The sequence below is a fragment of the Nannospalax galili genome, unplaced genomic scaffold (assembly GCF_000622305.1).
Source record: "Nannospalax galili isolate Female #2095 unplaced genomic scaffold, S.galili_v1.0 scaffold960, whole genome shotgun sequence".
NCBI classification, from domain to species: Eukaryota; Metazoa; Chordata; class Mammalia; order Rodentia; family Spalacidae; genus Nannospalax; species Nannospalax galili.
The window spans coordinates 3,229,069-3,242,398 of NW_008348313.1; the positions used below are offsets into that span (position 1 = coordinate 3,229,069).

At 55.4% G+C, this 13,330-nt stretch overlaps 1 protein-coding gene across 1 annotated transcript in view; it reads right to left on the reverse strand.

Moving 5' to 3' along the window:
- Iglon5 (IgLON family member 5) overlaps nt 1–9,697 on the reverse strand; it is a 12,793-nt gene extending 3,096 nt beyond the window's left edge. The window contains exons 1-6 of the mRNA XM_008845250.3: nt 9,620–9,697; nt 3,746–3,824; nt 2,609–2,841; nt 1,807–1,926; nt 571–705; nt 280–400 (exon numbers count right to left, since the gene is read on the reverse strand). Coding sequence (XP_008843472.2) covers nt 280–400; nt 571–705; nt 1,807–1,926; nt 2,609–2,841; nt 3,746–3,824; nt 9,620–9,686 — 755 coding nt within the window. The 5' untranslated portion in view covers nt 9,687–9,697. The remainder of the gene's footprint in view (nt 1–279; nt 401–570; nt 706–1,806; nt 1,927–2,608; nt 2,842–3,745; nt 3,825–9,619) is intronic.
- Nucleotides 9,698–13,330: the final 3,633 nt, after the last annotated feature.

Below are 13,330 nucleotides of genomic sequence, written 5' to 3' on the forward strand. Positions count from 1 at the left end.
CCGCAGCATCGATCTCCGCCCCCCCCCCCGCCCGTCTCCCAGGGGACCCAATCCCAGCATTCATCCTATTGGGGCCCAAGGTACCCCAAGGTAGCCTGGCTGGGGTCCGCAGATCCCATAACCTAGAAAGTCGCACCTGGTCTCTTAGGAACTGAGACTGAACTTTTCCACCTCCTGATTCTCCGCCCCAGGAGAATCCTGGGATCCAAGAGGTCCAGGGCCGCGCTCCCTTCCCCCGCCCCCCGTCCTGCCCCCTGCCCGGCCCAGCGCAGTCCTTACAGCCTGTCGTCTTTGTACCACTGGAAGTCTGCGGGTGGCACCGCCATGGCTTCGCAGCGTAGGAGGGCGGCCCGGCCCAGGGCTGTGCGCGCGCTGGTCACGTCGGTGATGGTCGGGGGATCTGGCGAGGGACAGAAGCCGGCGCGCATTCTAGCTGCCAGGAGATTACGGACTCCCGCCCCCAGCTCCCTCCTGCCTCTGACCTAGAGTCCCGCCCAGCTTCCAATTCCCGGAGATAGACCCTCCTCCCCAGGTACCCAGGGCGGCCCCGCGCGCTCCCCTCCTGCTCACAGTTCACGGTGACCAGCACCCGGCGGCTGTCGGGCGCAGAGTTGACCCCGTTGTGAGTCACACACTCGTACTCCCCGGCCTGGCCTCGCTGGATGTCGGAGATCTCCAAGATCTCGCCCTCAGAGGTGAAGCCATCTGTGGGGAAGGAGGGGAGGAGGGGGAGGGGCCGGACACAAACACTTAACACGGGACAACACGGGCACAACACGGACACACATCAGCGGGGCGGGCACAGCAAAGCCTGGAGTGCCCAGATCAGTAGGAGCCGGGAGGGGCCTGTGGGGGTGGGGCAGGAGTGAGGATGGGGCTCTGGGAGCTGGGAACCCAATTGGGAGGGGGGTGGAATTTTGGGGTGCAGGAGAGCTAGGGATCCTGGGATCAGCGCGCTCAGGGGACCCATTTGGGGGCAGGGAGTGAACCCAGGATCTTGGCTTTTGGATTTCAAGAATCCAGGAAATTCAGATTCAGACCCAGATCTGGTGATGGGGATCCAGGCATCTGAGGTCTTTTGGCAGATCTGTGGTCACAGAAGACCACCTAGGACTTAGGGTACCCAGGGTTCTAGGGCTCAGAAGACATCAAGGACACAGAAAGGAAGCTGGGACATGAAGCTGGACTGGGTTCCAGGGACCCAGGGATTAGCACTTTGTACCTGCAAAGATGCAGGGCAGAAAGAGCCAGACTCTGGGGACCTGGGGATGGAGATGTGGTGATGGGTGGTGTCCCAGCCCTGGGCTGATATGTGCCAGGCAGCTTGGAGCTACCTTTACAGGGAACTGTGGGTAGGGGTAAAGGAAGCTCCTGGTTGCCTCTGGATCTGGGCTGGGGCCTGAGAATGTGCATTTCTGGAATTCCCAGGGATTGCCAATTTCAGGTCTGGGGGTATGCTTTCAGACCACAGCAGAGGAGGGGATGGGACTGGGAGGCAGCAGAATGGCAGGGTGTTGGCTGCAGACCTGGTTTAGGGAAGCTAGAGAGGGGACCTGAGTCAGGAGAACCCATCCAGGTGGAGGGAAGCTGAGCTGGACTGTGAAGACAAGGGCCCAGCCTTGGCTGTGGTTGGGAAGCCATCAGCTAAGGTGCCAAGAGTCTGCTAAGAACTGGGCATCAGAGTGGAAGGGGAAATCAAGTTACTGGGAGGGCTAGAGGGGCTCAGAGGGGAGGAGGGTATGGGACCCCAACTGCAGACATGGTAAAATTAAGGGGCCCAGACTGTAGCCAGGGGAGGATCTTCACCTCGAAGCTGCCTCCAGGTGACTGTGGGCTCTGGCCGCCCCACAGCCAGGCAGAGCAGGTTCACATTGCCCCCTTCGTTCACCGTCACAGGAGAGGAGATGTTCACGATGCGGGCGGGCACTGAGGTAGAGAGGGGCAGTGAGGGTGAGTTCCAGCCACCCAGGCCTGAGTCCCACTGCCTCAGACCCAGGTGTCCAGGCCTGGCCCTCCTCCCTCAGCTCCAGGAATTGACATCTAGCTCTCTTCCCTCTGGTCCAAGATTATAGACACCAGCTCTCCTGTCTTGGACCCAGGGATCGAGATCTGGTCCTCCTCTTTCAGACCCCAGCCTCTTCCCTCAGACCCAGGGACCCTGGCCCCCCTCCCTCAAGATTCCAGACCCCAGCTTCCTCCCTCACACCCAGAGTTCAGACCCCTCATGCCTGGGAATCCCCTGAGCCTCTCCTCAGGAACTCCTGTAAAGGTGAGGGACAGCCAGGTTTGTCCTGAGTGCCAGCCTTGCCCACGGTGGACTCTCTCAGCAAGTTCTTTGCTTCCTCTGAGCTCCAGGCCCCCACTTTTCCCGTCCAAGAACCTCCCTGATGGCGATCCACAGTGGTGAGACTCCCCACAGTACCTGGCTGACATCTCCCGGCCGGGGTATACTTGTGTTCCACTCCCTCCTGTCCCAGGGCTGGGACCAGCACTGAACAGAGTGCGTGGACGTAAAGCGGCCGAATCAATGGAGCCTTCTCACCCCACAATCCCACGAGCCTCCTGTCCCCTCCCACTCTGCCCTTCATCTTCTCCACCCAGGGCTCACCATGCACGATGAGGTAGACCTGAGTGGTGTACGGCTGGTGGCGGGTCTGGAAGGAGCAGGTGTAGAGGCCCTCATCGCCGAGCCCCACCTGGGTGATGAGGATGGAGAACTCTTCGGGTGTGTTGATGAGCAGCCGCACCCGGGGGTCGCTGGTCCATCGGTCATTGCCAGCGTACAGGATATTGGAGCGGTTCAGCCAGGCCACGCGGGTGACGTGCTCGTCGATGAAGCAGCTGCAGGTGAGAGGGCAGAGGAAGGCAGGGATTTCCCGTCCACCTCTGCACGGCTCCAGGCCCCACTGCTGCCCTGGGAGGCAGACCTTGCTGTGCCCCCTGAACAGGAAGGTAAACTGAGCCTCAGGAAAGGCAGATGAGCCCTGGCGCTGGCAGCTGAGGACTCCTGAGTGACAGTTGTGTGCTGGGGTGGGGGGTGAAAGAGACAGAGACAGACACCCAGAGAGAGAAGGACAGAGACCCAGAGAGGAGGGAAGGGGGGGGGGACAGCCACCAGGAAAGAGAGAGGAGCAGGAAGAGGTACAAAGAGAGGCAGAGAGACAGGGACAGAGAGACAGAGACAAAGACAGAGAGACAGAGAACCAGAGAGACAGAGACAGAGAGACAGAGACCCAGAGAGACAGACAGAGTCAGAGACAGAGAGACAGAGAGAGACCCAGAGAGATAGAGACCCAGAAAGAAGGGAACAGAGACTTCAAGAGAGGGAGGGACAGAGACCCAAAGATGGACAGACAGAGAAATCCAGAGAGGGACAGTGATCTAGAGAAAGAAAAGAACAAAGACTAGGGCGGGGGGAGAAAGAGAACGCAGAGAGACTGGGGAGTGTGAGAGAGGGTCAGTAATCCAGATGGGGGGACAGGGACTCTGAGGAGGAGACAGGGCCCCTGAGTGTGGTGGGCAGGGTCCAAGAACCAACGACCCTCTCCGATACAGCATGCATGGTTTCTGCACAGCTTTGAAGCCAAGTGGGTGCCATCCCTCTCCTTGGACACTGAGGCCAGGGCGAAGCTGGGCTTCAGTAAATCCACACTCCTCACAGCCTGGCTCCCGCTGTGGGTGTTACCCAAGGCAGGGGTGACGGCCAGCCCCGTGAGGTCCCACGCTGCCCTGCTGTGGGCTCTACCTGAGGGTGGCGTTGTCACCTTCACACACTGTGTAGTTGTCTGCAGGCGAGCTGAATTCCAGGCTCTGGGACAGCAGCCCTGTGGGAGGAGGGGCCAGCTCAGCCTTGGCAGCCAGGACTGGGCTGGCCATGGTGCACACACGGTGACACAGACATCTGCACCCACTACCACATGAATTTATTGTTTTCAGAAATTCACACACAGCACACACACTCAGAGGAGACATGAGGGCCACATCCTCACCTCTGGGCCTGCTGTGACCATAGATGGGCTAGAACTCACATGGAACATTACACCTGTAGAGACACCCAATCATGCCCCTGACACATGTACATAAAGACACATGCACATATGCACACCGATACGTGTGTTCGGAGACACCCGTGCACCCACACACATACCACAGATACACGTGTGCACACAGAAAATACCCTGGCACAGGCACACAGACTAATCTATGCACTCAACTGCAGAGTAGACAGGCCACGTACTCATCTAAAAACATGTTTGGAGACAGGTCAGTAAGTGCAGAGTCCCAGTTACATAAAATGGGATGCTGCCCTCTGGCATGGCTGTGGTCTTGAAGTCATGTGATTACCCACTGGAGACCTTTGCACAACTGGGCCCTCGTGGACGTGGACGAAGGGCTCACAAAGTACAAGGGGCAGAGGCAGCACAGCAGCTCACAAGGTAGTCTCTCAGGAGCCCCTGTCCCGGGGAGGGGTGGGGGGGCTCACCTGTAAATTACTCTCACCCAGGCTCCTGTGGGTAACCCAATTGCACTTCTCAGTTGACAGAGCCACCCTTGTGCTTCAGAAGAATTTCCTTGGTCTTGTTTGTGCCCTACCTGAGGTTAGCCCTTTTTATTATTTCCCCAGGAAAAGTCACACAATGCATAGATACACACAGGTGCACAGATTGCTCATATACAGACACACTATCATTACAGGTGCCAGTGAATATACATAAGATACACATGTACACAGGTGCGTACGTGTGTACACAGAAGCATGTGCTCATGTACATATATAGACTGATGAACATACAGTGCATGTGAATACATAAGAAATGTGTGCAGCAAATGTGCATACATGTGTGTGTAAACACAGATGCACACACATTAACTCAGACCCACAGGGGCAGATATACAGAGCATGGTGTTCACAGATACACAACACAGGCTTGTGCATGCACACCTGTCACTGGTAAACACCTTTTTGCATGGTGTGTGGCTGCACACACACACACATACACACACACACACACACACACCTGCCAGGCACACACTCAGCATGTCTGTGTCCACAGTGCACACCCACGCCTGCCTGCACACACCAGGCAGCCCCATCAAGCCACTATTCATGTATCTGTGGACCGTGGCCAGAGGGCTGGACCAGGGCCCGGGAGTGGGAGCTGGGCATGTGGAGGCAGAGGAGCAGGTCCTGGGAGGAGGCCTGGCTGCATGACCTTGGATGCTTGGAACAGGAGGGCCCTGAGTAGGTTTGCCCTGCCCCCAGCCTGGGAAGAGGAGCTAATTAATCTAATGAATTAATTGCCCGTGATGCCCCAGTGACTCCCGGGGGCCTCTCCATCAGCAGCCCCTTGGGATGGGGCCTGGACAAAGCCAGCAGAGCAAGGAGCAAGCTGCCTGGGGCTGGGGCCTCTCAGACGCCTGACCGCAGCTGCGCTTCAAGGAGCCCACACAGGGGACGCCCCACACATGGTTTTGGAAACAATGGGATGTGTACACACATACATAACCCACCAGGGTCGGGGACACATACACAGAGCCAAGGCCAGCCCAGCTCCTGATTCACACACACAGCTACAGCCCAGCTTGGAGGGACAGCCACAGCCCCAGACACATGCCTGGCAGGTCAGGAGGAGGCAACAGCTGTCTTCTAAGAGCAGAGAGGTCACGCTCAGCCACAGAGGGACACCTCAGGCCAAACAGCCCTGGAGCACCAAGTCACCCCACCAACGCCACTCTTCCCCATGTAGTTCCGCTGACAACTGACTACTGACTGCCTTCTATACACAGCCGCAGAGTCTCCTCACCCAGAGCACTGGACACACAGACACAGACACAGACACAGACACAGACACAGACACAGACACAGACATAGACATACACACACACACACACACACACACACACACACACACACACACTGCCGTAGCATTACCAAACCCCAGCAGACACTCCCTGGTCTCACTTTGGAAGCTCCTGGGTCCCACACATACAAAGATAGCACTTGGGGAAGGTACTAGCCACAATGTTACATCCGTTCCAACACACAAGGGTCACCCTAGGCTGAGAATCAAGTGCACGGAATCAGACTGTCACAGTCAGGTCATGCATGACCATACACACACGTGTACACAGACACACACAGATACAAACACACACACCTAGTCAGCAACAGACCAGAACATCTGGATCAAAGGAAGATCAAGAACTATGCCAATCAATTCAGGACCTTTTCCTAGGCTGGCAAAGACCAACACACACACTACAGGATGCCAAGCTCCTGGTAGTGTCCTAGGCCAGGACCTCCAAGCTTGGCAGAGCTTTCTCACCACTGTAGTATGTCTGGAAGGGTTCCTAACGATGGCAGCACTCCCTCCACCTCACAGTGACAACAACACAAGACACCCACAGACCTTGCTAGAGGAAAGGAAGTCAAATGGGGAAACCCAGGAGCTGTCCACAGACCCAAACACCAAACACAAGGGCTGAACCTGCAAACCAAGGCCTTGGTGGGGATTGGAGTCCCCAGGGACAGGCAGGACCCCAGCCGCAGGCCCTGGCAGGCCACAGACTGACACAGAGATACCCTTGCCGCAGGAATCTTTGTCAATGCTGACGAGACCCCTTCTGTAGCTCCCATAGGCCCCTGGGCCCAAGGCCTGCCTATCAGGTCCTGGAGTCACCCTCCTGCTTCCCCTGACTTGTGTGGGGCTCAGCTGTGTGTCTTTATCTCCGCTCCTCCCCCTGCTGAGCCATCAAATCCCTTTTCCTCCTCCAGTGGCCCAGGGGAACTCCAGCCCTGGCTCAGATCAGGTCACCTTGAATCAAGGAGACAGGTTAATGAACCCACCCCGGGTGAGCCTTTGGCATCTGGTCTGTGAATATGGAAAACCCAGGTCTTCATATCCTGTATCACTAACCCCCTCACCCCCAGACTCTGGGATCAGGTGCTGTGTAACATCCTTTCTGTCTCTAGGCTTCATCCAAAGAGAGCAGAGGTCAGGTCAGGGCTGATCTTAAAGGCCTGCTGGGGGTGAAGGGAGGATTGGCGAGATGGCTCAGTGGCTAAGAGTACTGGCTGCTCTTGGGTTCGATTCCCAGCGCCCACATGGTGGCTAACAACTGTCCATAACTCCAGTTCCAGGAGATCCAACACCCTCTTCTGGCCTCTGCAGGCTTTGCATACATGTGTGTTTACATACATGCAGGCAAAACACACACAATAAAAACAAATTCAAAAATAGGAGTCCACTGGGCCTGGGTCGTCCTGTCTGTCCTAGATGCCCTGATTGTGGCTGTACTAAGGTCTCCTCCAGGCTACAGCATGGCCCAGCTCAGTGCCTGGTCCACCGCAAGCCTCAAAAGATGTTTTTAAAAATACTTTTATTTGTGGACTGGAGAGAAAGCTCAGTGGTTAAGAGTACTGGCTGCCCTTGCAGAGGACTTGAGTTTCATTCCACATGGCAACTAACAACCATCTGTAACTCCAGTTCCAGGGGATCCAACGCCTTCTTCTTACCTCTGTGGGCATCACATGACACAGGTGCATGGATATACATGCAGGCAATATTCTCATACACATAAAATAAAATAATAAAAAAAATTTTGTTATTTTTTTTTGTCTTTTTGAGACAGGGTCTTCCTGTAGCCCCAGCTGTTCTGGAACTCACTATGTAGACCAGGCTGGCCTTGAACTCACAGAGATCGGCCTGCCTCTGCCTCCCAAGTGCTGGGATTAAAGGCATGCACCACCATGCCTGGCTATTTTTTAAATTTTAACTTATGTGTATGAGTGTTTTCCTCACTGTAAGGGCACCGGTGTTATGCAATGCCCACAGAGGTCAGAAGAGGGCATCAGATCCCCTAGAACTGAAGTTACAGACAATTGTGAGCTGCCATGTGGGTGCTGGGAACTGAACCTGAGTTGAGTCATCTGCAAGAGCAGCCAGTGCTCTTAACCTCTGAGCCATCTCTCCAGGCCCACAGAAGATGCTTAGTGTACCAGTGTGGGAACCATACTAGGAACACTTCCAGACTCCACCAGGCCCGGTGTGCCCTCCCACAGAGCCTGGACACTCTCTGCCCGAACTTAGATTGCACATGGTGTCTATGTCCCCTGTTTGGGGGGTCAGAGTCTCTTTCTGCCTCAGATCTGTACCCCCAGCATCTCCCAGCTCCCACCAGAGTCCCTAGTTGTTGAATATAAACACAGATGCTGGCGCCTCTTCAACTCTACAATGCCTACCCCCTTCCTCCAGAGGGACCCCAAGACTGCTCAGGGCAGAGTCCCTGCCCCCTATTCTAGGTGCCTGATTTAGACATCGTCTACAGTGCCTCCCTCACCTGACCTGGAGTTTTCCGAATGCGTGCTTCCTGTCTGTACACCCCAGGACTGTACCTTGCTCAGAGCAGGAAAGTGTTTGTGGAGAGGAAGTGGAAGGTCTCCAGACACTGGCAGATCCCTAAGGAGCCTAGGCTGGGATGCCAAGTGCCCCCCACCCCACTTGCTGATTGAACGTCTGTCTGACGGGCCGAATCTCGGGTTCCTCGACTGAAGAAAAGGAAGGTAAGAATGCACTGCAGGAGTGAGGTTGGTGCCTGCTGAATGCACAAGCAAGCTTAGCTCAGCTCCTGGCCTGGAAAAGGACCCAGGAAGCACGGGCGGTCCCTAGCAGCACCTTCTTTTTTAAGAACCGTCTACTGTCCCCATTGGTCTGGCGTCAGTCTCTCCGGGTGGGGTGGGCACAGGGCTGTCTGGTTGGCTGATGATTCTGAGCTATGTGACTCCTGCACGATGCACTGTCTACTTCCCTGGCAACCCCACCCTAGCTCACCCCCCAGCCTGGAGAAAAAGTTGGATACCAGGATTAATACCCACCTCTGCCCCTCAGGTACAAAAGTCCCTTCACCCCCTGAGACTCAGTTTCCCCATGAACAGATAAGTGGAAGTAAGCCTTCCTCCCTTACAGGGATGCGGGGCAGAGTAAAGGAGATATTCTGGGAGGCAGGCATGGTACCTCACACCTGTAATTTGAGCACTTGGGAAGTGAGGCAGGAGTACTGCCCCTATACTTGAGGTCAGCCTGGGCTAAGTTCCAGTTCACTTCAGGCCAGCTTGAGTTACACAGTGAGACCTTGTCTCTAATAAATAAAGCAATAAGTAAATCAAATGAGAATGGTAACTCAAGGGTTCAGAACAGCAAGGAGGCATCTGGTGGGTTCAGGGCTCTCTCAGGTCCCTTGTGGGATTTCCAGTGCAAATAGCAGAAGAAATCAAAGAATGGAGGTCACAGGCAGGGGAGAGATTTCTGACAACGCCCATGACCACCCCATGACCAGAGGTTGGAGGATCTTCTGGGTTCTTCGATGAACCTCAGGCAAAGCTCGGACCCTTGGGTGTGGACTGGGGCTAGAATGTTCTGATTCCACATCCTAGAGGCCATGGGGGGCGGGGGGGCAGGGGGACTCCGAGGCCCAGAGGCTATGTGGGAGTTCCTGTAGGCTGCCCAGGGGGCAGATGGGAAGGGACTGGTAGGTCTGTGGCTCTGGCTGGGAAGGGCTGCAGATCCGACCTGACAAGAGTCCTGGACTCTGCTGAGCGCAGAAGCCTGGGTGTCTTTACCAAGGTGACACCTGTGGAGTCCAGAAACTGGGCTCAGAGCCTGGAGTCTGGGTACAGCATGCAACATCTTTCTCCTGCAATGGGGCTCTCAGAGCCTTTGTACTTGCTGTTTCCCAGGGACCTGTCCAAGGTTGGCTCCTCTTCCTACTTCAGGTCTTAATCCCTCTCTCACCTTCCTAGGGATGACTTCCTGGACCACCCCAGCTCTCAAATGGCCAACCCATCCCCCAAGGCACTTTTCCATCTCTTCCCATTTGACACTGAAGCGAAATGAACTATTTACTTGTTTGCTAGATTTTGTAACTGACTTTTGATCTCTCTCCTTCCCACTATAAACTCTGTGGGGAAGCATTTGCGTATTTGGTCTGGCGCACTCCCTAGAATGACAGCATATACCATCAATATTTGCTAGGCAAAGAAGCCAGGCATAGTGGCGCATGCTTGTAATCCTGCCACTGAGGAAGCTGAGGCAGGAGAATTCCCACAAGTTCAAGACGAACCTGAACTATCTGCTGAGTTCCAGGCCAGCTTGAGCTAGAGTGAGACCCTGTCTCGGTTGATGAGATGGCTCAGCAGGTAAATGTGCTTGCCACCAAGCCTGATGACCTGATTCGATTCCTGAGACCCACAACAACTCTTACAAGTTGTTCTCTAACTAAACATGCACACACAACACACACACACACACACACACAGATAAACACACAAATATGTAAATGTAATAAAATATTTTTGGAAAACTAAAAACCAAAACCAAATAAAAAGGGACTGTGGAGGCACTGCCCAGCACAGGGGCACAGAGTGCTGCTGGTCGCTCTGCTTTCGCCATATTGCTCTAACCCCTCCAGCCACCCCAGGAGCAACAGACCCCCTAACTCACCCAAAGTATTGAATTATTTATGATACAATTAGCTTTGGGACAGTCTCAAGTAGCCCAGGCTAACCCCAGTACAAGGATGACCTTGAACTTCTGATCATCCCGCCTCTACCTGCTGAATGCTGGGATTACAGAGGCACACCTCCAAGCCCAGCTTACTCAGTGGTGGGGATGGAACCCTCCCCCCAACCACTCCCCGCCAGTGCTTGCTAGGCAAGCGCTGTACCAACTGAGCCACATCCCCAGCTACAGTAGCTACTTTTGTGAATGAATATATAAATAAGCCTGTGGGCCGTGTTGGCATAAAGGATTTGGGGGAAGAAAATTAAAAGTGGAGTCGTAGTTATTAATGCCAGGGAGGTTTTGTTAGGTGGATATATGCCAGAGGTTGAGCAATGCATCCATGTTCTATTTTAGTAAAAAAACAGTAAGAAGGGCCAACCAGTCCTCTCTTTGCTGTGCAGTGAACTCTGCATGGAGTGAGTCAGTGAAAGGAGCAGAAGATCCCTTTCCTGAGGGCTGCTGACCACCAGTGTGTGTGTGTGTGTGTGTGTGTGTGTGTGTGTGTGTGTGTGTGTGAGAGAGAGAGAGAGAGAGAGAGACAGAGACAGAGACAGAGAGACACAGAGAGAGACAGAGAGACAGACAGAGACAGAGAGACAGAGAGAGACAGAGAGACAGAGAGAGAACTGCTTATGATAGCCCATGTCCATAATCCCAAGTCCTGGGAGGTAGAGGTAGGAAGCTGCCTCCAGTTGGAGGCCTGCCTCATCCACAAAGGGAATTCCAGGCTAGCCACATGTTGCACGTTGAGACCCTGCCTCCAAAACAGAACAGGAAGAGTTGGAGGGCGCCATGGGTCACACCTGTCATTCCAGCACCTGACAGGCTGAGGCAGGAGGCTTGCCTTGAGCTCCAAGCCAGCTTGGGCTACGCAGTGAGACTCTGACTCAAAAACACTGAAGAATGTGCATGAGGAGGCTGGGGGGGGGGCGGGGAACCCGCATGGGATTGGCACGTGCGAGTTCCTCTTGGAAGTTAAAGAGCACCGTGGATAAAAGCAAAAGGACAGTATTTTGCAAACTTTGCAAAATGAGGTTTTGCTTTTTTTTCCCTCAAAGCAGCAGTGGGTTATGAATGGGGCTCCTGCCTGATTTCACCTCAGACCCCGCACTCCATCCCACCCTCCCTCACCCTGTTTTCAGACTGGGGAACCTAAGGTCAAAGAAGGGGATTTGACCGAGGTCCTGTGGTTTTGCCAGCTGTGCCCACCTCAGGATGCAAATGCAGTAACACTTTCTGGAAGAGTGAAAGCCAGAAATGAGAAGAGAGATGGGGAGGAGGTGTCAGGGGTCACAAAGATGCAGTGATGGGGAGAGGAGGTGGTCAAGAAGGGGAGGGCACAGATGTGAGCAAGGAGTACAGTGGGGAGAGAGGAACTCACATGCGGGGAGCAATGGGGAACAACAGTTTGAGGCAGCTGTGCCCCTGTGCAGAGAGCAAGCAGGGATGGAGAGATGGCCCAGAGACAGAATGACACCAGCAAAGATCTGAGATGGACACACACACACACACACACACACACACACACACACACACAACCAGCCAAACAGTCCTAAAGTGACAGGACAGAGGCACCATGCTGGTCAGCCTTGTGCTTGGGTGAGCCAGCCGCAGGCAGGATCCACACTCTCCCCAAGTGGATCTGTGCGTGGGCGGCCAGTGTGGACTGGGCTGCCTGTGACTGTGGGTTTCTGCAAGTGCGGGATGCTGTGACGTTGTTTGTGTGCCTGTGCAAAGCTTGATTGGAGGCCCAGAGTGGCTGTCTCCCGGGAACTGCTGGGGTCACAGTGCTGGGGACTACTGTCCCCAGTGGCCCCTGACTGTGTGGTGATTGGTTAGATTGGCGGTGGGTATCCAGAGCACATTTCTGGCCTCTTGGGTACCCACAGTTTAGCCTTGTGTCTCTCCCTCTCCCAGTTCATCCCAGGAGACAGGCCCTGCAGGGGAGACACAGTCCAGACACATCCTCTGAGCAGGACTCCTCCACACCCTGGGGCTCAACTACAGACCATCCCCCAGCCCCACTGGCCAGGCAGGACAAACAACCCTTTGACCCTGCCCTGCGTTAACTCTTCCTGTCCTACCTTCTTGAGGGGCCCCTGTCCGTCCTCATTTTATCTCTCCATCCAGATCTATACCACATCCTCAGCCCAGCACCCCAACTTCCAGGCTCCCTAGGACTACCCACCCCCACATTACTGCAACACCCCAAATGCCAACACTTCAGCCGGGCAACCCCGTTAGTGAGTTTCACCCTGGGACTTAGGTCTGTGGATACTTTGGACCCATCCTCTTCACTGACCCTGGAAAGACATTCGCTCCTCTGCCCCTATCTAAAGACGCATAGCCCAGTCCCCTAGCCAGGACTGCGCCGGGCATCCTCTCCACCGCGCAAAGACAAGACACCTCCATACGAGGCACTATCCCACGCCTGGTACCCCAACTCAGTGCGGAGACCCTCAGTTCGCACTGTCACCCCATCGTCTGAGCCCCTCCGTGCCCGAGAGCCGCGCACTCCCGCCCCAGGCCAGGAGCAGGTGTCTGCGACCCCCTTACAAGGTGGTGCCCTGGCAGACCTCGCCCAGGGTCTGGGATACCAGCTGGGGCCGTGCGCCCCAGGGCCCCCCGCGCACCCACATACCAAGGACCCCCTGCCCAGCCAAGGGCCGCCGCCCGGGTCCCCCGGCCCAGACCTCCGCATCCCCGACCTCCGCATCTCCGGAGCCCCGCGTGCCCGGCCCGCGCCCAGGCTCCATCCCCCGCCCCGGACC